Source organism: Sus scrofa, chromosome 9 (genome assembly GCF_000003025.6).
Source record: "Sus scrofa isolate TJ Tabasco breed Duroc chromosome 9, Sscrofa11.1, whole genome shotgun sequence".
Taxonomy (NCBI): domain Eukaryota; kingdom Metazoa; phylum Chordata; class Mammalia; order Artiodactyla; family Suidae; genus Sus; species Sus scrofa.
Genome location: NC_010451.4, coordinates 1,182,072 through 1,200,607, shown reverse-complemented (window position 1 = coordinate 1,200,607; position 18,536 = coordinate 1,182,072). Strand labels below are relative to the sequence as shown.

General features: G+C 65.6%; 2 protein-coding genes across 4 annotated transcripts in view; one reads left to right on the top strand and one right to left on the bottom strand.

The window, feature by feature from the left end:
• The window catches only part of TUB (tubby bipartite transcription factor), a 76,389-nt gene extending 59,602 nt beyond the window's left edge, over positions 1-16,787 (top strand). For both annotated transcript variants that reach the window (XM_021062268.1, XM_003129395.5), the window contains 11 exons: positions 3,161-3,212; positions 3,690-3,852; positions 6,474-6,620; positions 7,600-7,767; positions 8,652-8,770; positions 9,184-9,381; positions 9,537-9,649; positions 10,398-10,515; positions 11,826-11,924; positions 12,255-12,426; positions 12,835-16,787. In XM_021062268.1, the coding sequence (XP_020917927.1) occupies positions 3,161-3,212; positions 3,690-3,852; positions 6,474-6,620; positions 7,600-7,767; positions 8,652-8,770; positions 9,184-9,381; positions 9,537-9,649; positions 10,398-10,515; positions 11,826-11,924; positions 12,255-12,426; positions 12,835-12,968 (1,483 nt within the window). In that variant the 3' untranslated portion in view covers positions 12,969-16,787. The remainder of the gene's footprint in view (positions 1-3,160; positions 3,213-3,689; positions 3,853-6,473; positions 6,621-7,599; positions 7,768-8,651; positions 8,771-9,183; positions 9,382-9,536; positions 9,650-10,397; positions 10,516-11,825; positions 11,925-12,254; positions 12,427-12,834) is intronic.
• Positions 16,735-18,536, bottom strand: part of RIC3 (RIC3 acetylcholine receptor chaperone) — a 48,959-nt gene continuing 47,157 nt past the window's right edge. The window contains exons 7-8 of one of the 2 annotated variants that reach the window (XR_001298562.2): positions 17,752-17,835; positions 16,735-17,124 (exon numbers count right to left, since the gene is read on the bottom strand). The gene's annotated coding sequence lies outside the window, so the exon portion shown is untranslated. Of the gene's footprint in view, positions 17,836-18,536 lie in introns of both variants that reach the window. The other variant, XR_001298561.2, reaches the window with a different exon arrangement.

Sequence of the window (18,536 nt, the reverse complement as noted above, 5' to 3'; positions counted from 1 at the left end):
GGCTTCTCCAGCCTTTGTGAGCCGGCGGCCGGTACTCGCCCGGGCCTTGGTGCTCCGGCCCCCAGCAAGGGTCAGCTGGGAGGCCCATCCATCAGTGCCGTCTCCCGTCCCAGACGCCTGGCGGGACTGCAGCTGGCAGCCAGGGCTTGGCACGGATTCCATAATTGGAGCCCAAGTCATTAAAAAGCCATTGCTGTCCCCTCTCGTGGTTCTCGTTTAGTGCTGGCTAGAGCAGCGCGTCAGAGAGGCAGCAGGGGGTGTCCCAAGGACGGGAGCTGCCGGGGAAGGGTCCAGGGGTGGGCGGGGGGACCAGGCCTGCGCGGAGGGGAGAGGAGCTGTGCTTCTGCTCTCTCTGGAGGCGCCCTCGTCGCTGCCACCATTTGCCGTGTGCAGGGGACGCTGTGTCATTCACAGGGACAGTCGCATGCCCCGGATACACGGTGGCCAGGCGGAACCATCGCCAGGGGAGGCTTGCCTGCACTGGGGTGGCGGTCCCCGTGCCACCTCCCGCCTCCTGCTGTACCAGGATTTAGCACCAGCCCCCTGGGTGGCCGCTCTCATCCACCTCCCCCGCCCTGCGCGCCCTTCCTTCAGGCTCCAAGGTGTCCGAGTTTCTGGAATCTCTTCCGAAGCCTCACTTCTGTGTCCTCCATCTGTCTTGAAGGTCACTGCTTGAGTGCTTTCTGCCTGTAACGGTCCCTGGCGACCGGCGCCTCTGTCGTCCCTGCCATTGGGAGTGGAGGCGGGGACAGGAAGAGGAAGCCGTGCTTTCACGGAGCCGTGTGGAAGGGCCGTGGCAGGAGGCCAGTGGCTGGTGGTAGGAGGACGCCCCCTCTCCCCACATGGATGAGGACATGAAGGGGACACCGGGCAGGGAGGCTACTGTTGCTGGAACCACTTTTTTTTTTGGCCCTGCCGTGCGGTGGCTTGGTGTGGAATCTTGGTTCCCAGGCCAGGAGTTGAACCTGGGCTGCAGCTGTGAAAACAGCCCTGTGTCACCGGTGAACCCTAGGACCCCCTTGTTCTTGGGCAGGGCAGTCACTGTGCCCAGTGCTTTGCAGGTGGCATTGCTAATGTGATCTGCCCTCTTGGTGAGATGCCCCGTTCCCGTCAGGTGTCGGTGCCGTGGAGGTAGCCGTCTTTGTCCTGCTCAGCCAAGCCGGGGGGCAGGGATGACACAGAAAACTGTCCCCACCCCAGTGAGCCAGGAAAGGGCCTCTCCTGCTGGCGGCAAGGGGAGCCGGCACTGCCTCGTGGAGGGATGCAGGCTCCTCTGGCCGGGCCACCAGCACATCCCTGGGGTGGCAGGCTGCCCTGCACGTGCCCAGGCACAGAGCCCGGCCAGCAGGGCTCAGTTGGATTTCAGACCCCGTTGTGCCTCTTGGCCGGGTGGCACACAGAGCCAGACTGCCACTGTCCCCCGTGTCCTGGGAGCCGCAGTCCGTGGTGGACTGTGTGTTGGCGCACGCTGACGGTGTGCTGGCCCGGCGCCCTCCAGGCAGGCCGTTGATGAAGGTGGAGAGACAGCTGGAAGAGCGGCAGCCTCTCAGGCCTGGCAGGGCTCCCAGGCATCCTGCTTGCCCTGGTGCCCTCACCCTTGTTCAGAGCTCCTGCTGCCCCCGCTGGCCTGCGACGTGGCCGTCTGTCCTGGGACACTCGCCATCTCAGCCAGCTGGGGTTTTCTGAGCTGTTTCCTGTGCTCTGGGCCTGGCGGTGCCCTTGCGAAGCCCGTGTGCCGCGTGGAATAGGTGGACTGAGGCCTTGGCTGGACCTGCGTCTGTGGGGCAGTGTCTCTCCCGGGCTCCGGCAGCCAAGGGCTTGGCGAGCGGGGCTGTTCTGTGCGCAGCGCCCAGCGCGGCGGGGCCCCTTGGGCGCCGAGCAGCCCTCGGGCGTCTGCAACGTCCTTCCCAGGTGTCAGGACAGCTGCCGGCTGCAATATGCAGTCCTCAGAGGTTGTGGCGGGGTGGTGGGGGCAGAGGTGGTGGGTGACTTCCTGTCACCCTCTGGCTGGTGCCCCCTCCCAGCAGAAGTAGTTTGCATGAGCTGGAAGGACATCCCCGGTCACCGCTTGTCCCAGCTGGCAGGGCCACTGCTGTCAGGAGGGACAGCCTCGCCTGTCTTCGGGGGGTGTGACTCATCTGGCTCCCTGGCACGCGCGCACACTCACCCTCCTCGCCCTCGGCCGTGTGCACGCGTTCGTGGCCGCATAGGTGCTTCCACGTGTAGTCGCCCCGCATGTTCGGGTGGCTCCCGGTGTGCGTGTGCGTGTGAACGCACCTATAGCCCCACACACACTCGCCGTGCTCGGGCACACTGGTGCAGGCACCCCCACAGGCCTGGTTCAGGGCCAGGCTCCGAACACCTAGGCCGGGCAGCCTGGGGCTTCCCGGAGCTCAAATCCTCGGACCCCACTGCCACCCCGTGCGCCGTCCTGACTCGGTTTCTGCAGGTTGGGCCGAGGTCTCAGGCGTGTGTCTTTGCCTAGACAGGAGGCGGAGTGCTTGTGCCCTGCCTTCCTGGGAGGCAGAGCCGGCCTGGGAGAGGTGACCCTGCCTGGCCCGAGACCTTAGCTGGGGACTCGAGGATTTGATGCTCGGCGGCCGCCCGCACTGCATCCGTGGCAGCTGCTGGCTGGGTCTGCCACGCCCTGCGGGACTGCCTGAGTCTCAGCCTCCTTCTCCGAGTGAGGGGCCTTGCAGTCCTCCTGAAGGGGGACGTGGGCGGTGTCAGCACCTCCGCTTGGCCGCCTGGAGAGCCCAGGTGTGCCTTGGACAGGTGCGGAGAGAGTCTGGCCCGGAAGGCCCAGCTTCCAGAAAGGCTGGGACGGAGCTGGAAGGACGGGCCCTCGGGTCTGAAGCCTGGTGCTGCTGGACTTCATCGGGGCTGGCCCTGCTCACGGGCCCTGTCCCCGCCTGTATTTGCTGGGGCAAAGGCCGATTGGGGAGCCCTTGGGGCGCAGGGATGGATCCCAGCAGAAGAGGAGTTTCGAGAGGGGCAGAAAGGTGGCTCATGCCTTACGCTCAAGCTCATTCCCAGAGAGTAGCTTCAGCCTTCGTCCTCCGTGTGCCCAGGAGCCCTGACGGGAGCAGTTTAAAGAACGCAGAGGTGCTGGGGTGGCACCTTGGGGGCAGGCCCTGAATACCCTTCTCTCCCTCTGCAGCGTCTTAGATGACGAGGGCAGCAACCTGAGGCAGCAGAAGCTTGACCGGCAGGTGAGTGAGGCCGGAGCCCGGTGGAGGGGCGGCGAGCACTTGCCACCCTGGGGGTCTAGGCGGGGCTCTCGGGGCAGGGGCAGGGCTGTCCTCCTTCCTGGGGTGATCTTGTCTTGAGCAGGAAGAGGGCCTGGCAGAGGCAAGCTGTCTCCTTTGCCAGCTGGGCATCAGCAGTGCCCAGGTCTCGGGCCATCTGTGGGCCGGTGGCTCGGCAGGGGTCACCACGGCTGCAGGGCTGGACGTCTCAGCTGTGATCCTGCCTGGGCAGCTGCCTGAGCTGCCCTTTGCCTGCTTCCCCGCGACCCCAAGTGTCAGGGCTCCAAGACCACGACGCTGGCATTGGCTGTGGAGCCCAATGGCCTCCGGCAGCAAGCTGAGCAAGCAGGGCCCTCTCCAGCCCTGGTCCGGGCACCTGCCCCAGGCGAGGCGCAGGCCCTCTTGGGGCTGCCGACCCTGTGCCTGTTGGTGCCTCCGCAGCGGGCCCTGCTGGAGCAGAAACAGAAGAAAAAGCGCCAGGAGCCCCTGATGGTGCAGGCCAACGCCGACGGGCGGCCTCGGAGCCGGCGGGCCCGGCAGTCGGAGGAGCAGGCCCCCCTGGTGGAGTCCTACCTCAGCAGCAGCGGCAGCACCAGCTACCAAGGTACGCCCCGCCCCGGGACAGCCTGGGACAGGCAGCCTGGGGAGTCCCTCGGGGGCTCGTCCTGCCTGGGTGCCTAGGCGGAGTATGGCTCCCAGCCTGGGTGGGCAGCTGAGGGGGCAGGTGCAAGGAGGCTGGACCTGGAGTCCCGGGTCACAGGCTACAGCTTTATGGATCTAGGAGTTCAAAACACACTTCTGACCTGAAACATCTCACGAGAGCAGGCGGCAGCTCCTAGGAGCAGAGCAGTCTTCTGCTCCCCGCCAGCAGTCTGCCGCCCGAGAGGACTCCATCTCCGCTTCCTGCCCACCCGTGCCTCCTGTGACAGCCGCCTGTTGCCTCCCCCCACCCCCCATGGCTCCCCGTGCCCTCCATGTGCCTGGCTCCTGCCTGCCGGTCCCTGCGCAGAGCTGCGGAGACCAGCAGCCTCCAGGTCCCATCCTCCTGCACTCTGGTTCTCAGCAGAGTCCCCGGACAGGGACGTCTCTGTAGCCCTTCCTGGGGCGGGTGGGGGCACTGCATCCCTGAGGCTCACCCTAGGGTGGGGCACTGCCTGTTGCAGTTGGAAGGAACCTCAGCAGCCACAGTGCTGCCCTCCTGTGGCTCCCTCGGGACCTGCAGCCTCCCCTTGGGTGCCTCAGCTCAGCTCTGGGGCTGCAGCGCTGTGTCCTGCTCCACCTGAGAGGCCCCCCACCACCACCGCCCCGGGGGCTCGGGGACCTCAGCCCTGCTGCCGGCTCTGGGAAGGAGCCCCCAGCTGCTCCACGTAGAACTGAGCTCTGGCCACACCCTTATCTGGCAGCCTTCTCACTCTTCCTCTGTGGGCGCGCAGCAGAGAAGGCCTTGCTTGTCTGCACTGGTGGCCCTGGCCCTGCCAAGCCTGGCACCTGCCCTCCGAGGCCGCACGTGGCTCCTGGGACTTCAGGCCCTGCCAAGCCTGGCACCTGCCCTCCGAGGCCGCACGTGGCTCCTGGGACTTCAGGCCCTGCCAAGCCTGGCACCTGGCCCTCCGAGGCTGCACATGGCAGGGGAGCCTGCTCCTAGGACTTTGGGCCCTGCCAGTTTGTGCCAGAGCCAGCATCTCGAGGCTTCGAGAGCGTCTGTCTGGCAGGTGCTTCTCGAGCACCGACTGTGTGCCGGGCAGGGCCAGGTCCACAGGGGGACCGCAGCCCCTCTGAGCAGTGCACGGCTGGCATCAGGAGACAGAGCCTCTGGTTGTGCCACTGCCTGTCCCCTGCCCTCGTGGGACCGTCAGCCCGTCCCGTACATTCTGTGGGACTCTTTCTTCCCTGCAAAGTGGAGAACATTCTGTCAGAGCTTTGGACCTTAAAGCAGCCGTGGTCTGTTCCAAGGTCCAGTCAGCTCATTGCGGAGATGCCAGGCCAGGCGGGGTGCAGGCGGCTTCTGGGGCCCAGTCTCCCCTGGCTGACCTGGGAGGTGGGGTTCCTGGAGCCCCCCGCCTGCCCTGTGCTGGCTCTTGTGATAAGCGCAAGGGGGTGATTCTCAGAGGCAGGGGGCAGTTCGACATCGTCAGAATTGATGGTTTATGCGGTTCTGTGGTGGCTCAGCGAGTTAAGAACCCCGCTAGGATCCATGAGGACACGGGTTCAGTCTCTGGCCTTGCTCAGTGGGTTCAGGGTCCAGCGTGGCTGTGGCTGTGGTCAGGCCGGCAGCTGCAGCTCCGATTGGACCCCTAGCCTGGGAACCTCCATAAGCTGCGGTGCAGCCCTTAAAAGCACGCGTGCGCACACACACACACACAATATTGAGAGTTAATTACATAAAGAGTTTTTCGCCTACTGGCCGCGCTCATCCGTTACTTACCCCTTTCTTACATGTTTATCGAGGGCCTGTTTATGTCAGGCTCTGGATTAGAGGCTAGGGGTCTGGAATCTGTTTTCTCAGGGACCTTAAGGTTGGGCAGGGACAGAATCGTTGTCGTAGATGTGCTTCGTGGAGGGGCGCCAGGCTGGTGAGTGGCGGCAGAGGCTGCTCCCAGGCTGGAGGCAGAGCGGGGCAGCCGGGTGAGTGGGAGCTCGTGGGAGCGGTTGGGAGGTGGGACCGTGCAAGCAGAGCTGTACAGGGCACGGCGAGAGCTGGTGCAGTGGGACGCAGGATGCCCAGGGTGAGGGGTGTGCGTCAGGCCGGTGGGGGGGCCAGGCTTGCAGGAGAGTGTGGGCATCATCTTGAGAGCGGGGGACCCGCTGGAGGACTCAGAGCCGTCTGGGCTCGGACATGTGGCGGGTGGGACCCCGGCTGTGGCCCTTCCGAGGCCCCTGTCAGCTGCAGCTCCTTCTGTTATCCTCCTGCCTAAGGGGCACCCCCCCAGGCCAGTGCCGGCTCCCTGGGGACTTGCCTCAGCTGTGGGCTCCTCCGGGGGCCTCTTCTGTCCCCATGCTCGTCTGGCTGACCCTCGTTCTTGCCGACACTCCCCCCTCCCCGGGCTCAGCCTTTGCTTTCGCTCTGGTTTGACTGCTCCGCTTCTTGGCTGGTCATGGTGGCACCAGGCTGGTGACATCGCCACCTGGCGGGGTGGGCGGCGGGGCGCTGGGAAGGGTGCGGGACCTCCGGTCTCACCTTGGCGCATCTCTCTCTCTCTCTGTTCTGTGCTCTCTCCCGAGCAGTTCAAGAGGCCGACTCGCTGGCTGGTGTGACGCCGGGAGCCGCCCGCCCCGCGGCAGCACCAGCCTCAGCCCAGAGAGCCCGGGAGGCCGCGGCTGTGGGGGGCCAGGGCGGGGCCCCCAGGAAGGAGAAGAAGGGCAAGCACAAAGGTCGGCCTGTCCTCTGCCCCCTTGATCCTCCAGGCAGGGGCGGGGGTGGGGGCGAGGGAGGGGAGCTGGGTGCGGGCACCGGGTGGCGCCTAGGGCCTCCCCTGGCTCCTGTGCACGTGCCCGCCCAGGCTGGGCTGTGGGCACAGGCAGACCTCAGTCCCGGTCGGCCGGGAAGTGAAGCCCAGCTCGGCTGTGGCCCAGCCTGAGAGCCTCCACCTCCATCCTGAGCAGCGCCCCCTGCCCTGGGGCAGCTCGGTCATCACACGGGGGTCCTGCCCTGGTTCCACCCGCTGGGCCCACAGGGCAGCCTGCTCCCTCTGCTCCTCTTTCTCCAGAAAAGCCCCCCTACACACGGACAGTCCCAGTGGCGCAGGCCAGAGTCCCGTCTCTGCTGGCTCGACACCCGGTCTCAGCTCCCTCGGGGAGGGACTTGAAGGCCCCTGGGGGTGGCTGGACCGTGGTGTGTCAGATGCCCGGGCTCCAGGCGAGTGGGCCAGGCCTTCTTCCCATCCTGAGGCTGACGGGCGATGGCAGCCCCTCCCTGGGAGGCGCGGGGACGCGGCCTCGGTCTCGAGGCCCGTGGTGTGTGTGAGTCTGCGGGGAGCACCAGCGCTGGCAGATGGAGCTGGCGCGGCCACGCCAAGCAGCGGGTCTGGAGCCAGCCCTGTTCCCCTCCTGTCCTTTCGCTGTGCCCTTGTTCTGGGCGCTGGCTCCTGCCTGCCCAGGGACAGGGGCGTGTCCCCCCCGGGGGCAGCAGACCTGGGGGCGGCGGAAGAGACAGAGCCCCTTCCCCTCCTAGTCCCCCATCCCTAAGAGGCCGACAGCAGCAATTCATTTTGTCAAGTCGGTTTTGCGGGTGATGTTTTCAGAGGGTGCCCCCATTCTTCCCTCACTCCTTCCTGGACGTGAGAATCCAGGCTCTCCCCCACTTCCCGCGCCCCGCCCCACAACGGCGCTCAGGAGCGTCCATGGCCTGCAGGCACCGGCAGGCCAGCAGCACTGGCAGAAGACAAGCCTGAGGCCCGAGGCCCCATGCAGATCCTGACTGTGGGCCAGTCGGACCACGCCCGGGACGCGGGGGAGACAGCCGCAGGTGGGGGCCCACGGCCCAGCGGGCAGAACATCTGTGCCACGATGCAGAGGAAGGGTGAGGCCCCGGGGCTACAGTGATACCCCCCAAGCTCGGTCCCAGGTTCTCAAACTCACCTTGCTTGGGGGCATGGCCCTCTGGTGTCTGTCCCAGCCTCTCCCAGACCCTGGTGGGGGGCTCACTGCAGAGCAGTGAGAAGCTTGGGCAGGGGCCCTGCGGAGGCTAAGGGGAGACGGACCACAATAGCGAGAGTATTGAATCCTACCCACTAGCCCACCAGGGAACTCGCCTCAGTGTTCTCCACAGTCCAGCCCCGAGCCACCCCACCCCCGGGGCCCAGGCTCAGGAACACATGTCCTTCCCCTTTGGTTCCTTTGAAAAAGCTCCTTTTTGGCAAGACATCCCCGCTCTGTCTGCAGAGCTAGGGGAGCAGGGCCAGGAGGCCGAGCGGCAGCAGCGGCCCCGCCGGGGAGGGGGTGGCAGAGGGAAGACCTGCAGTGCACCCGCTCTGAGGCCTCGCGTCAGGGCCGTGTCCCGGAGGCAGCTGGATGCCGGGCATGGCCTTCCAGGTGGGGACGCATAGCCAGGCCAGGCAGGCTCTGGAGAGGACTTGGCGGGCCTGTGCCCCAGGCTGAGTAAGGAGTTGGGCTTTCCCCGAGGAGAGTGCATGGCCTGTGCCAGCCTGGGCCCGAGGCCAGAGATGGCACTCAGTGCACCTGCGGCCTTGCCACGGGGGGAGCCGACGGCCGAGAGGAGGGCCTGGAGGCCACGCTGGGGGCCTGCACCCCGGGCGGCAGGGTGTGACCCGCCCCAGCTCACGTGTGCACCAGCGTGTCCGAGTGTGAGTGTGCGTGTGTTGGGGGTGACTGAGAGCCTGTGGCCAGCTGCTGTGTAGGCGTGCCTGTGCGACCGTCGGTGCTTCCTGCCCCTCTGCCCGGCAGGCGTCTCCGGCAGCACGAGCCTGGAGGAGGAGGAGGAGGAGGACGAGAGCAGCTCCAGCTCCTCCCAGCTGAACAGCAACACCCGCCCCAGCTCCGCCACAAGCAGGAAGTCCACCAAGGTTAGCGGTTCCGGGAGCAGACGGCCGTGTCCCCTGGTGGGAGGGGAGCAGGCGGACAGTGACAGAGGGCTGGCTCTCCTGGGCCAGGAGGCTCCCAAGCGTTTCGTCCCCCCCGCTCCTCCTGGCCTCCCTCTCTTCAGCCAGGCCCCGAGGGCGCAGAGAGCTGGAGCTGGACAGGACGGCCTCCGAGCCCCTGCCCATGCCCCCCACCCCACCCCATCCCCAGGGGCTGCCAACACGAGGGAGCGGCTCGGAAGCAAGCAGCCCAGCCCAGGGCCAGGACGGCCAGGCCCACGTCCAGGGCACCACCTGCCTCCCCACGTCAGCACCACGTCAGGGTGGCCTGGACCCCAGACCACCAACCTCAGCTGCCCAGGCCCCTGGGGTTCAGGCTCCCGTGCTCTCCCCCGCAGGAGGCAGCCTCAGCCCCCAGCCCCACAGGCCCGGAGCCGTCGGCGGACGTCGAGGTCCAGGACCTGGAGGAGTTTGCCCTGAGGCCGGCCCCCCAGGGGATCACGGTCAAGTGCCGCATCACGCGGGACAAGAAGGGGATGGACCGGGGCATGTACCCCACCTACTTCCTGCACCTGGACCGCGAGGACGGGAAGAAGGTGAGCCAGACTGTGCCCGGAGGTCTGGGGGCCGCAACGGGACCAGAAGCCCATGGTGCCCGGGAGACACAGCCTCCGCGGGGTCAGGGCGCCCCTGTGCGCACACGTGCCGAGCGAGGCTGGCCCTGGAGCCCGACCGCGTCCCGCTCCCCCAGGTGTTCCTCCTGGCGGGAAGGAAGAGAAAGAAGAGCAAAACCTCCAATTACCTCATCTCTGTGGACCCGACAGACCTGTCGCGAGGAGGGGACAGCTACATCGGGAAACTGCGGTACCCGCCCCCCAGGAGCCCGTGGCGGTGGGGCGGACTCTCCGCAGAGGGCCAGGGTCAGGGCTCAGGTCCTCTCCCAGGGCCCCTCCATCCCTCAGGTCAACCGTAGGCCCAGATGTGTGCCGGCCTGGAGCCAGGCAGGGGGGTGGACCTGACACACCGCCACCGTCCCCCAGGCAGGGGACACAGGCCCACCAAGAGGATGTCATCGATGCCACTGATGACATAGCCCGGGTCAGTGCCAGGGGGCGGGGCTGGGTGAGCCCTTGAGGGAAGCAGCCTGGGGGTGGGGACGGATCCGAGCCGGGTCTCCGGAGAGGGCGGGTTTGCCGAGCAAGTGCTGGCTTTGGGGGCATAAGTCGGGCTGAGTGGCCAGGAGCTAAAGCTGGAGACGGGGCTGCGTAGGACAGATCTCCGCTCCTGGCGGGCACGGAGTCCCCTTTGCGGTCCTGCCAGACGCCTCTCTGCCCGCTCACCTCCCATGAGGGAGCCCCCCGTTCCTCCAGGGAGAGTGGAGCACTGACTGCCCTGCACTGAGCTCGGACGCTCTCTGATGAGACTCCGAGCAAGGCCAGGCCTTGTGTCCCGGATGTGCCTTCCAGGACGGGGACTCCATGTGCGGAGCCCAGGTCTGCTCCGGGCCCGGCCCGGCAGGCTTGGCGGTTCCTCACAGGATGGCCTGAGCCGTGCCCTGCCCTGCCCTGGCGCGGCGGCTGCGTGGCCCGGTACTGATGGGCCTGTCCCCCAGGTCCAATCTCATGGGCACCAAGTTCACCGTCTACGACAACGGCGTCAACCCTCAGAAGGCGACGTCGTCTGCTCTGGAGAGCGGCCCCTTGCGCCAGGAGCTGGCGGCCGTGTGCTACGTGAGTCGCGGGCTCTGGGGCTCTGGTCTCGAGGTAGACAGGACTTGCCCTCTGGCCTGTGGCCCAGCCCAGCTGGCTTTGTGGGCAGACAAGGAGGCGCAGGGGCTGCCCTCCGGAGGGCCTCTGCGGGGACAGAGCACGGCTGGCCACCTGCCTGGGGCTTCTGGGAGCCAGGCCTGACCCTCAGCAACCCAGCCTGAAAGGGAGAGGCCGGGCTCTTCTTGGCACAGAGCTCCAGCCCTCCTGCTGGCAGCCAGGTGGCCCGTGGACCGCAAGTCCCCCTCTAGGGTCACCCACCGAACCTTCAACCTAAGAGCTGCCTCCTGTTTTCTGTATGATGTAGACAAGGAGACGAAAGCTGAGAGGTTGGGCCACAGCTCGTAGGAAGCTAAGCCGGAATAGAAACACTAGGGGTTTCTCCACCTCACTTTAACTGCGGGATTGGTATTGTCACCCTGGGCGGCCGCCCGCGGAGGCTCAGCATCCATAGCGGTTTTGTACGATCTAGTGGTGCCACCTGCTGGTCAGCTTTGGGGAGGCACCTCCAGATCCTGAGTCTGGGTGCTGAGATGCCAAGGAGTGAACAAGTGGCTGTCCTGATGGGGTCTGAACCCCCCATGGGGGAGAGAAGCTGCAAAACAGTCGTATAAACACATTAAGCATCTCCCTGATAGATGCTGAGGAGGAAGAAATCCAGCAGGGAGAGGACTGCTAATGTCCCTTTAGGAAGAATGGCAGGGTGGGCCCCCAGAGGGGACGCTGGGGGAGAGGACGGGACCAGCCGTGCGGGTGTGGGTGTGTCAGCGGGGGGACACAGCCCCTGCAAAGTCCAGGGGGCCTGGCGAAGAGGGCAGAGCGAGTGCAGGGAGAGGAGTGGAGCCGGGGCGTGTTACCGCAGGCCTGGCAGCGGGAGGACAGAGCTCGGGCTTCTGCTGGGAAGGCAGCTCTCTGACTTAGAGGCCGCTGGCCACTGTGGGAGAACGCGAGGACGACGGCGATGGGGCCGAGGGCAGGGAGGGATGCGAGGAGCCGGGCAGAGACCGGGACCGTGGTCTCGGGAGAGGGCAGTGGTGACAGGTGGCTGAATTCTGAGCGGAACTGAAGGGTGAGCTGACAGCCTCTGGTGGAGTCAGGTCTGACTTCAGGGTCAAATGAAGCGGCGGGTGGGGGTGGGGCTGGGAGAGAAGCTCCTTCGGGCAGAGAGGAGGTTCGGGAGCCCAGTTCTGGCCCTGACAAGTCATCTCCCCAGGCTCTGCAGCAGGCGAGTAGGGTCCTGGGGTGGCCGGGGCTGAGCTCTCCCTGTTCCCCAGGAAACGAACGTTTTAGGCTTCAAGGGGCCGCGGAAGATGAGCGTCGTCGTCCCAGGCATGACCATGGTCCACGAGAGGCTCTCCATCCGGCCCCGCAACGTGAGCGCCCCCCCACCCCGCCTGCCCCGCGTCGGGCCCCCCCCCCCCGCCCGCCTGCCCCGCGTCGGCCCCCCAGCCCGCCTGCCCCGCAACGTGAGCCCCCCCGCCCGCCTGCCCCGCGTCGGTCCCCCCCCGCCCGCCTGCCCCGCGTCGGCCCCCCCCAGCCCGCCTGCCCCGCCATCCCAGGCTCTGCGCGGGCGGAGCTCCGCCGGGGGTGGAGACGCCCTGCCGGTCCAGGGCCCCAGCCCCCACCTGCCCACCCCGGGGCGGGTCCCCCGGGCGGTGCTGGGGCCAGGGCGTGGGCCCGCTCAGCGGAGGCTGCCCTCCCAGGAGCGCGAGACGCTGCTGGCACGCTGGCAGAGCAAGAACACCGAGAGCATCATCGAGCTGCTGAACAAGACGCCCGTCTGGAACGACGACACGCAGTCCTACGTGCTCAACTTCCACGGGCGCGTCACCCAGGCCTCGGTGAAGAACTTCCAGATCATCCACGGCAACGACCGTGAGTGTCTCTGCCCTGCCTCGTTCCTGGCCGCCGTCGCTCGGGGTTCAGCTCCCCCAGCCCTGCCCGTAGAGGTCCGAGGTTAAGGACGAGGATGACACGGCCCAGAGCAGCTGTCGAGGGCGCTCTAACCTTCGTGCCTGGGAGGCCCTGGAGGAAGCTTCTCCGGGGCCCCGACCCCAGGTTCCGTCCGCTCGGTGTAGCTGCGGGGGCAGGGACACCCCCTGGAGGGACTTTGTCTCCTCTCCCCGTCGCCTGCTGTCTGTGCGTGGCTGCCGCCTCGGGCACCTCTGGCCTCTCTCCTGCCCCTGCTCCCCGATTGCGCGGGGTGACGACCTGGGGGTTGACGTCTCTGCCTCTCACTTTCTCTGCCTCTGGTGACCTGTGTCCGTCCACGCCCGGCTCCAGCGGACTACATCGTGATGCAGTTTGGCCGTGTGGCTGAGGATGTGTTCACCATGGACTACAACTACCCGCTGTGTGCGCTGCAGGCCTTCGCCATTGCCCTGTCCAGCTTCGACAGCAAGCTGGCCTGCGAGTAGCGGCCGCCTCGGGCTGCTTAGAGCTGCGCGGCCTGGAGCGGAGCTGCCTGCCTGCCGAGCCCTGTACATAGGCCTCCTGCCAGATGCACTTTGGCTCTCGGCGGGCTCCTGCCCCCGGCCATGCAGGAGCGCTGCTGAGACAGAGGACTGGGGGGGGGGGATGAAGGGACCAGCGCCAACTTTGTGCCCCAAGGTCTGCGCCCCCCAACTCCTGGGTTAGCATCCTGCTGCTGTCACGTTTTGCCGCAGGGCGGCCTCTGCAGCCAAGGAGCAGGAGGAGGCGTGGGGGGCAAGCAAACAGTGCGGGGCCGTTGTGGCCCAGCCACCCACTCAGCCCGAGTCTGACGACGACGGGCCCCCTCGGGGAGGGCCGCAGTGAGTGTGTGTGAGCCTGAGCGCGTCAGCTCAGCGGAGCGGAGGGCTCGGGGGCCCTCGTGCTGCATAGCGTCTCAGCCTGCGAGGAGGTGTGGCGGGACCTTGTCAGGGTTGCAGGGGCCCGGCTGTGGCTGCGGGAATTGGCTGCCGGTCTAGGGGTTGAGCTCGATTGCCTTCTCTAGGATTTCTGTGTACACAGAGGCGGCAGGAGGCGGCCCCCAAGGCCGGGTGGCTTAAGAGGACGGGGCCTGGAGGACCCAGGCTCAGCATGAGGGCACGCAGAGCAGGGCTGTCCCGGAGCCCTGTCAGCTGTCCCAGGAGCTCCCTGCTGAGCTGAGCAGTCCCTACACAGACCCCTGGGGACCTGGAACCCAGCCCTGACTGCACACAGGTAGGCTTGTGCCTGTGCCCCAGGTGCCCTTCCGGGCAGCCGCGGCCGCGGACCCTGAGGGCGTGTGTGTGGTTCTTCTCGGGGACACGGCAGGGTGGGGGAGCAGGAGGTGAGGGCAGGATGCATGGAGGTCATCCAGAAATCGGGCTTGTGCTGGTCACCTGGCTGGCTGGCGGCAGAGCTGGGGACTTCAGCTGCCTTGCCTGCCCGGCCCCCCCACCCCCTAAGAAACTGCTCTCCTCCAGCCGTCCTGGGCCTGAGTGCAGGGTTGGAGCGATGGTGAGAGGTGATGACACCGCCGCCATGCGGTGGGAAAGGGGCAGCGCCCTGCTGCAAGCTGCCTGCTCGGGGCCGGCCGTGTCTGAGTGCGCGTGTGGCTCGCCTGCTCCGAGGACTTGGGCCCCCTCGCGTGTCTGTGGTTAGCACTGGCGAGGGCCCCTTGCCCAGACGGAGAGGAGTCGTCGTTCTTTACGGCCGAGCAGCAGCGGTGTTTGGAAAGAGCACACGGAGGCTGGTGTTTTGAACGTGTTAGTGGGGCTCGGATCGAGGTGAGGAAGGTGGGAGCTCGGCGGGAGCTGTGTCGGCTGGTCCCTGTGTGAGCTTAGGGAAGGGTCGCCCGCGCCAGGGGCACAGGTCGCGGGGCCCCTCTGGAGCCCTGGGTTTTGTTAGCGTGGTCGAGTATTTGGACAGCTCTTGGCCCGGGGCCTTTCTGAGGGGCTGGCGCAGCCCGCTTCCCCCCGAAACGGAAACGCGGCGGGGCCGCTGCCTCCCTCTGTCCAACCTGCTGCCTCCGCCCGACGCCGAGAAGCGGGCTGCGGACACTGGGAGTGATGGGAACCAGACCGTCTCTCCGCTCGAGTCCCGCTGGCTTCCTGGGTCTGTGATGTGGAGGTGGAACAGCTTCTTCTGGCTCCTCGGGAGAAGGGCGATCTTGGGGGCGGAGTGGGACACTCCTCCGCGGCACAGGGGACCTGTCCCCCGCTTTCTGTGCGGCTGCACAGGAGGGGGCAGGTGGATGTCTTCATGGCTCAGCAACGCCACCCTCTGCGGGGCACAGTCGGGTCACTTGCTCGAGACCCCGCTTCACGAGGTCTGTTCCTAAGACCCCGCTTCTGCTGATGCTGGCTTTCCTTGACCGCTGGCCTCACAGCCGTGGGCCCAGAGACGCGTAACGCTGCTGGGACCCTGGAGACCCCGTGGGCTCAGTGTCTCCCAGCTCTTGCCCTTTGCACTGACCAGTCAGATGGGCCTGGTCAGGCTGGGGACTTGGTGACAGAACGAGCAGGCCCCAGGCTGTGAGGCAGCTGGGCCCTCAGGCAGCTCCTCTGTAACTGCTCCTGGCTCCAACTCCTCCTGGGGCTGTACCCCCAAACCCTGTTCCCTCTGCCCCGAAGCAGCTCGACCGAGCAGTGGCGTTCTCACCCCAGCTCTTCTCCGATTTTGGCTTTTCTTTCTTCTGGCTCCAAGGTGCTCTGGGTGTGTCTGTCCATGTGTCTGTGTGTCTTTGGGACAAAGCGCAGTCTGAACTGAGGTTTCCGGTTCCAAGCGTTGCTGAGGACGAGCAGGGGCGGGCTGAGGATGGCGGCGTGATCGCCTGTGCATCTCATTTCGTTCGTCCGGTTCAGCTCTTGGAGCGGGAGGCACCTGGGAAAGTACCACTCTCCCAGGGTTCTGATTGGGAAGTCACGGTCCAAAACGTCAGTTTTTTGGTTCCTGCTCTGCGTTACCTTTAGAAATTGGGTGGCTTTGGGATGCAATGTGTGCTTTTGGGTGAGTTGAATGTGCCTTAAAAATCCAAGACCCTAATTCAGAAGGCGCATGAAGGCCCAGGCCACGCCGAAGCCAGGAGCGTGGCAGTCACAGGCTCCAAGAGGGCCTCTGGAGCCCGCCGCCTCCAGGGACAGGAGAGGAACACAGCGGTGGACGCAGGCGTCTGTCTTTGCTCTGGAAGTGGCGGGCCCTCTCTCTCTGAACCAATGTCGCGTGTATCTAGAGGCAGGTCTGACGTGGCTGAGCCACAGTGACCGCTGGGAACTAGGCTGCCCGTGCGCGCCTTGCAGCGAGGTCTGCCAGCGAGGGCGAGGCCGGGCGGGCCGTGGCCCGGGCTCTGTTACGCCAGCACAAAGCCCGTCTCCTGCAGGGCATCCCTGCTCCCCTTGCTGCTGTGACACTGGCCGGGCGCTGCCCGGCTGAGACGGCCTGCTGACTTCAGGCACCTGTGGCCCTCAGAGCACACTTTTCCAGGCAGCCGAACGCGTCTGCTTTCTTCGGGCACCCAGCACTGGGGCTGACTCCCCGGCACGGCCCTGGGCTCTGGCCTGTGGCACCGGGGCTGTCGTGGGAACAGGCCGCAGGCCGGGCTCTTGAAAGAGTTCCGTGGTCGCTTGTCCCTCCGTACCTCCAGTCTGCAGTTTTTCTGTCACCTCGGGATGTGGGCAGGCAGCGAGATCAGAACCCTTGGGCCAGGTTTGGTTTTTCTTCCAGCCGAGCTGAGAGGCACGTCAGCCTTACAGAAAGCACCACCACACTTAGAAAGTGTGTCATTTTGAGCAAACCACATAGTTTCTCTAGGTCTGCTTCCTCGTCTCCAAAGCAAGCAGGTTGGCCTCTGACGGCGTGCAGCAGGACTCGGGGTGAGGGAACGGATCCCGGCTCTCACCACTTGCCAGCTCCTTGCTGTGCCTTTTTTGTTTGTTTGCTAAGAAAGGACATCACAGCCCTTTCCGCTGCTGTCCCCCCACCTCCCCATCAGGCTCCGGGCAGCGCACACGCTGAGGCCAGGATCCAGCGTCTCAGGGGGTGATGGGGGCCGAGCAGGGAAGCCGGGCTCTGGCCTCTCTAGTCCCTCGTTGGGTGAAACTTCCTGGGCTGGGGCGCCCCTTTAGCCAGTTTCCGAAATGCCCAGAATGTGTGTGTCAGTTTGCACAAGACTGTCTTTGCCCATTTTGGTCAGACGTTTTATTTTTGTTCAAAATTAATTATCTGGAGTTTTAGACAAACTTGCAAAACTGTGCTTTTATTAAGTGACTTTTTGAATAAACTTTGGAATTCCAGAGCAAACCTATTCCTCTAGTGGTACATGCGAGGACGCCGGGGTCTGTCCCCAGGCCGCTCTATGGGCGTGGTGGCACCCAGTGTGGGTCGGGTACAGACCCTGTGTCAGCAAATTAAACTCGAACAGTTTCAATACTGCTGTGCACTTTTTTCCCCCATAAAAGGAGAAAACGTGTCTCTTACCTAAGAGTGTCTTTCTACGCTGGCCGAGAGCCGGGGGCGGGCAGGAGCGCGGTGCTGACGAGGCCCGTGGCCTGCGTAGAGACGGCCTTCCCTCTGCTCGTGCTGGTCAAGGTTAAGGACGCTCAGACGCACCCACGCAGGGGCCGGCACGGGCTGGAAGGACGGTCAGCACTTACTCAGCGCCCCCCCTGTGGTCTGCCGGGCCCTCAGGACAGGCGGGAAGGGCCCCGGCGGTACACGTGCCCTGAGCCCCAGCCCCACGCAGAGCAGCCTGTGGCGGCTCTGAAGCCAGGAGCAGAGGCGCTGCAGCTGAGCCAGAAGCGGCCGTGACAGTGAGGAGCGGGCCGGAGGGAGGAGGTCAAGGTGGACGTCCCCCAGGGACGCGGGCACCGGGTGCAGGGCCATTCCCGGCAGTCGGGAGCCCTGGAGGGTGTCAGGTGTGTCAGCCCAGCAGCGAGCACCCAGCACGTGCCGCACCCGGGACAGACAACCCAGCCTTCTTGGGGGGGGACTCCAGTCCATAAATGAGGAGACGGGGGCCGAGAGTCACCCCAGATAAAGGAGAAACGTGCCGTCTTCTCTGTATCAAAGTGGGAGCGGAGAGCACGAGAGGTTACGTCCCCGTTAGAAAGATCTGGATGAAAGTGGCCGAGGCAGAGCCGGTGACGCCTGATGGTCCCTCCCTGCTGGTGGCTGCAGGGGCAGGTTTGCCTTGGAACACGGACAGTCTGGGCGGAGGTGGTGAAGAGCCAGTAGTCGGAGGGCGGGTGGGTTTATTACCTGGGACTCAGGCTTCTGTGGGTCGGGAGCAGATCCTGCCTGAACTGTGGCCTGTCCTCGGCTCTGCCTCTGGGAAGTAGCCTCCTGAAAAGCAAGGCTTCCTGTCATTCTGGAGCCATGGCCAGGGTCCACGGAGGGTCCCGCTCTGCACCTGTTACCTGGGGGGGTTGCTGTGAATGCTCCCTCTCCCAGGGTCCCCGTCTGGATCATCAGCTGGGTCGCCCAGGTCACAGAAGGCGCCCCGCTCACGCCGCCGCACCCTGCCCCTCGCTGCGTGGCCCGGTCTGGCTCCAGGGCTCACGCACGGGGCCTGGGGCTAAGGAGGCGTGCTCGCTGTGCCCTTGCTCTGACCAGGAGAGGGCCTCCCAGCTGGGTCACCCCCTGATCTACCAGGCCGGGTGGCAGGTCATGCAGTCGTTTCCGAGGCCACAGCTATCTGCCCCCAAAGGTAAGACTCTGTGCTCTGTCTCAGCGCTCAAAGGTCACTGCAGACCAGTGCCAGGGAACTGGTCAAGGTCACAGCCCAGACCTGTCTTGAGAAATGAAAACCCAGGAGGAAAGAGACAGCAGGCACGACACCAAAAGCCATCCCATGATCCTGGTCTTCCTGGGCTGTGTAGACAAATAGAACTGCTGTCCCTAGAGAGTAAAATAATTCTGGGAAATCCAGAGAGGACTGCCTAACCTGAAAAGATTGGGAAGCACGTCAAAAACTCTGAACTGGAAATACACAAACGTATCCCTGCTGTAGAAACCCAGCAAGAGCCGGGGCAGCAAGAGCCGGG